Consider the following 5,114-nt stretch of genomic DNA (forward strand, 5'->3'; position numbering starts at 1 on the left):
TCACAGTTTCGTTTTTTTCATTTAGCGTTTTGTATCAAAATGATTAAATTTAATAATGTATAATTTAAAAAAAAAAGAAATTAGAGTAATTTAAAATATTTTTAAAAAAATCTTAGCGACGCTCTGCTTTGACTTGGTATGTGTTGGCATAAAACAAAATAACTTGGTAGCAAATAAAACTTAGTTAAACTGTGTAGTGTCGTGTCTTGCTTCAAGACTCTAAAAAATCAGCCCATTACCCAGACTAAACTAAATAAGCCCTAAAACATCTTTGTTAACATATTTAGTTTAAAAAACTTTACTAAAGTTTACTATTTTCCTTAATACTTATAAAAACTTTATTGACGTTACGGTATTTTTAATCAAAAATTAAAGAATATAATTTTAAAAAAATAGTCTTTTAATCAATTAAAAAATAATTCTTATTTTTCAAGTTACTCCTCCCTCAAGAGAAATCTTATTTTCAATTTTAATAGTGCTCAAAGGAAAACTTTTGTAGCTACTTTTAAGAGTTTTGCAACGGAATGCGTAATTAAAATTCCGATTTTTGTAGTATAAAACAGCCTTTGAGTTGCATAGTGTTTTATTAATGAAGATTGGAACAAGTAATTTTAAATCTCTCAGTAATTTAAAGTCAACTATCAGTAACAATAGTAAAGGGTACGATTATGTGTTAAAACTATAGTTATTTTTTTTGTTTTTTTGTTTTTTGAATATCATATATTTCACAAAGCATTTATGATATTCAAAACCTTTATAATTTTTTTAGTCTTAGAATGTTGAAGACATTTGTTTTATTGCTTTGTGTTGGGATATCCTTGGCTGAATTTGTAACTGCTACTAAATGTGGTTTTAAAGTCAGAAAGCCGGAATTTTTACGCTATTGCATATCGCCAGGAAGCAGGTAAACATACGATTGAGCAAGTTTATATACACTTCTTTTAAAAGGGAACATTAACAGTTAAAAAACTTTTAAATTTAACATTTTTTTAAATTTTAAATTTAACAGTTTTTAAACATCTTTTGTAGAATGTACATTGGAGATTTTGATGGAGACAAACACGATGATGTAATGTGTATTGATTTAGTTTCTGGTGACATGAGCATAATACTTTCAAAGGTTTCAACTATTCGTAAAAAAGTTTTTTATAACATGGAAGCTTGTATAGGTGCAAAATATGTTCTTCTTGGTGATTTTAACGGTGATCATCGCACTGATATTATCTGCCAGTTACATAATGGTGAAAAATACATTTACCTGGCCACTCTAAATGGATTTTTCTCAAGTAAAATGTTTTTTTTGTTTTGATAATTTTTATTGTTTATGAGTTTTTATTGAATATCTGTTTTATTGAATATCTTGAAAGTCTGAAAATTATTATTTTCAGCTTACACTATGTTAAATGCTGTCACGTATAGTACGCCAAGTGTAAAAACATTCTGTACACAAAGTAATTACAGACCTGTGATAGGTGATTTTGATGGAGATAAATTTGATGACTATATGTGTCATGAAACTACTACTGGTCGAATGTCAATTATTTACGGTCAAAAAAATGTTGCTGATTTATTCAGAGAAGAATCTATGCTAAAAGATACTTTTATGTGCCGAGGAAAGATTTTGACTGGTAAGTTTTATTTATACATTATTTATACACATACACATTTATGCACACACACACACACACACACACACACACACACACACACACACACACACACACACACACACACACACACACGCACGCACGCACGCATGCACACGCACATATATATATGTGTGTGTGTGTGTATATATATATATATATATATATATATATATATATATATATATATATATATATATATATATATATATGCATATATATATATATATATATATATATATATATATATATATATATATATATATATATTAATATATATGTATATATTTATATTTATATATACTTATCATTTTGAGGTTTATTTAATGGAGACAAAATGTGTGATATTATGTGCCATGACAAAACATACGGGACTATTGTTATTGCTTCTGTTAAAGACGATCATGTGAATATTATGTACAACTCAACTTGGAAATGCATTGAAAGAAGCTCTTCTGTCATGTAAAAATTTATTTTACCTTTTTTATATTTTTGTTCTCGATAGTCTTTCTTTCTCGTTATCGATTTGAATTAAACTACTTTGTTACTTTGTAATTGTCACAATTTGATTTTTCAGGTTTGCTGACGTAGACGGGGACAGCTATGACGATTTGCTATGCAAACAAACTGGAAAAGTGTTACAGATTTTAAGAAATACTCGCAATAAAATGTTTTACGAACCAGTAGAAGCTGAGTTTTATCCTGAAGCCAACCCAAACAAAATCTATTATACTGTTGAGACCGGAGATTTTAATGGCGATGGCAAAGACGATTTATTAGGCCATGGTTTTGACGGATCACTTCAGATTGCTGAAAGCACTTGTTTAAAACTGTAATATTTTTATGAAGTTCAGTTCTTGATAAAATAAAAAATACTTATAAATTTATAGTATTATTTCTATTTAATGATGTCTTAATACCATAACGACACATTGCTTACTTCAAATCAGAGTAAGAGAGGAAGTCAAATTTGGGAGACTATAGTTAATGAAGTTCCTAAGGTAACCCTTTTAAGGTAATTATAAAGTCCAATAGCGACCATCATGTGTAAACTCTAGAAGGTTTGATCGATGCAAGCATAGCGTAATCTTGAATAAATTTTGCCCGCATTTAAAATATTTTATATAGAAATATTCTCAATTATTTCAGACTTTCTTTTGGAATTTTTTATTCTAATTTTCTAAAACTTTTTTACTTTTGGTCCGTGGAGGCAGGTTGCGAAACTCTTTAGGAAGTTAAACCTGTCTTTTGTGGATAATGGTATGTAACTTTCGTTGGACGATTTGCTGGAAATAATTGTTTTACATGCATGAAACCGCAATGCGCTGAAAGTAAAAATTAAATAAAAAAATTTGGCTAAAATATTTAAACATAAATAGGTGATATATATCACATAAATAAATGGGTGATAGATATATCAGTAGATATATCTACTGAGAGTCAGCCATTGAAGATTACGCGTCATACATAAAACGTATATTCATATACATATATATTATAGATTTGGAAGTTTCAATTGATTTTCTCTATTATTATTAATAAAATCAAAAATCTAAATTTATTACTCAGCGTATTTTATTTATTTTTCTTCATTTTTCTTTATTTTTCATTTTTTTGTTTTGTTCTTTTGTTTTTTTATTTTTTTAAAAAGGTGGTAAGCTGGTAAGAAAAAAAAAGTTGTATCATTTTTTATCGTTTTATATTCAAAAATTGACATAGATTTCAAAAATATACATGGTTATGGTGTTTTGTTTTTTTTAAATTAAAATATAGTTTTTCAGGGGATCGTAAAAGTTTTAATTAAAAAAATTTTTCGGCACACAAAATAATTTAAATCGACAAAATTTCTTAATTATTATTTATTATATCACTAACTATAGGGGAGCATGGGGCAAGATGGCGAACGTTTTTAAAAGTCTGAGTTGTTGTAAAACTTTCAGTCATGAAACAGTAATGCTTTGTCAGTGTGTTCAAGATACCATAATAATTAATTGCCTGCATTGATTTTTAATTAGCAAGTTAAAAAATTTGAAATAAAATTTAAAATAATAAGTTCATAAATTTGTTATCTGGTCACGTGACCGGGGCAAGATGACTTATTTTGCAAGTTCTGCCTCCAATTTTATAAAAGTTTGAAAAATACTTACTCCTCTAACTTAAGTAACACAAAATAAACACACTCCACAAAAAATTATTTCATTCGCCATCTTACCCCGTATTCCCCTATTTACATTAAATGTATACAAGCCTGTATGTACTTTTTTTCTGCTTTTAAAATGCAGTAATGGCGGAGACACTCCTTAAAAGTTATAGATTAAAAAAACAGTTTTACACAGCACTTAGTTACATAGTTTAGCAGTGCTTTTATACTGTTTTCTTCACAACGCTTTTTTGTTTTTTATTTTATTACTTTATTATTTGGATGGGATATAAAAGGAGTTTTGTCGCGAATAGAAGAAGAAGAAGTTCAATAAAACCAACATAAAACCTTAAAGAAAAATCTTATTTCAGCAGAATCAAATATCAACAACAAAGCTTGTCAAGTTTTGGTTTTGCCAAAATGAGAAAAAGAGAATAAGTTTAATCCATTCTTTGTAGGATTTATGTAATAATAATCTTTTGTTAACCAAAACATAGATTTCTCAGGATCTTTCATCTTGAAATTTTTAACACTTGTTTAACTTATACAGTACAAGTGCCTAAAGCAGAATAAAGCTATACACTTACAGACTTACCGAGATTTCAATCACTAAGCATTGAACTATTTATCAAAAATATAAAAATTAAAAGAATCTCCATTTTGAAATAACTGATCAACAGTTGTGAAAATTTTTGCCCCAGGCAATTGTTAACTATAAATTGTCTTGCTGTGGCAAATTTTATACTGCTATCAGTTGAAAATCTTCAAGTAATCATGTTTTGCTTTTTAGTTGATTTTTATGAAGTTGAATTGTTTTTAGTTGGTTTTATTTAGTTGAATTTTTGCTGACTCATCATAAAATAATTAACTTTTTAAAGTTTTTTTTGTTTATTATATTAATTTTTCAGATGGCTGTTGTATGTATTTATATTAGCATCAAACAACAATAATTAAAGATAAATTTTTTTTTACCAACTTACCACCCTAAGCGTTCTAAAGTTTTGAATGTTTAGAAGTTGTTTAAAAAACGTTTAAAACACGTTCAGAATGTAACTTATAGAAACAAATGCCCGTTGAGTTTAGAGTAGTGATAATAATAAATAAATTTGTTTCAATATTAAAAATTTAAACCGAACCTTTTATTAAAGGATGTTTACAATTTATGAATTGAAAATCTTAGTTTAAGTTTTCGGTTTTGATCTCCAACGCACCTTTAAACCCCTAATACATAAATAATATATAAAAGTAAACTTAAACCTCTCTATCGACAACAGAAACATGTAGCACGCCTTATAAATTTCAAGGACCGTTTTGCTCACGCCAAGCCT

At 27.5% G+C, this 5,114-nt stretch overlaps 1 protein-coding gene across 1 annotated transcript; it reads left to right on the forward strand.

Moving 5' to 3' along the window:
• Positions 1 to 519: 519 nt before the first annotated feature.
• LOC100208029 (uncharacterized) lies at positions 520 to 2,529 on the forward strand. The gene is made up of 6 exons (XM_065798165.1): positions 520 to 660; positions 770 to 904; positions 1,030 to 1,286; positions 1,389 to 1,628; positions 1,964 to 2,108; positions 2,224 to 2,529. The coding sequence occupies exons 1-6, from the start codon at positions 590 to 592 to the stop codon at positions 2,480 to 2,482; spliced, it is 1,107 nt and encodes a 368-aa protein (XP_065654237.1). The 5' UTR covers positions 520 to 589; the 3' UTR covers positions 2,483 to 2,529.
• Positions 2,530 to 5,114: the final 2,585 nt, after the last annotated feature.

This window comes from Hydra vulgaris, chromosome 05, assembly GCF_038396675.1.
Source record: "Hydra vulgaris chromosome 05, alternate assembly HydraT2T_AEP".
Lineage (NCBI taxonomy): Eukaryota > Metazoa > Cnidaria > Hydrozoa > Anthoathecata > Hydridae > Hydra > Hydra vulgaris.

Coding starts and splice junctions, on each gene's coding strand:
- LOC100208029 (XM_065798165.1), top strand. CDS start 590: ATGAAGATTGGAACAAGTAATTTTAAATCTCTCAGTAATTTAAAGTCA. Junction 1,287..1,388: donor TCTAAATGGATTTTTCTCAA/GTAAAATGTTTT, acceptor TATTATTTTCAG/CTTACACTATGTTAAATGCT. Junction 1,629..1,963: donor CCGAGGAAAGATTTTGACTG/GTAAGTTTTATT, acceptor TATCATTTTGAG/GTTTATTTAATGGAGACAAA.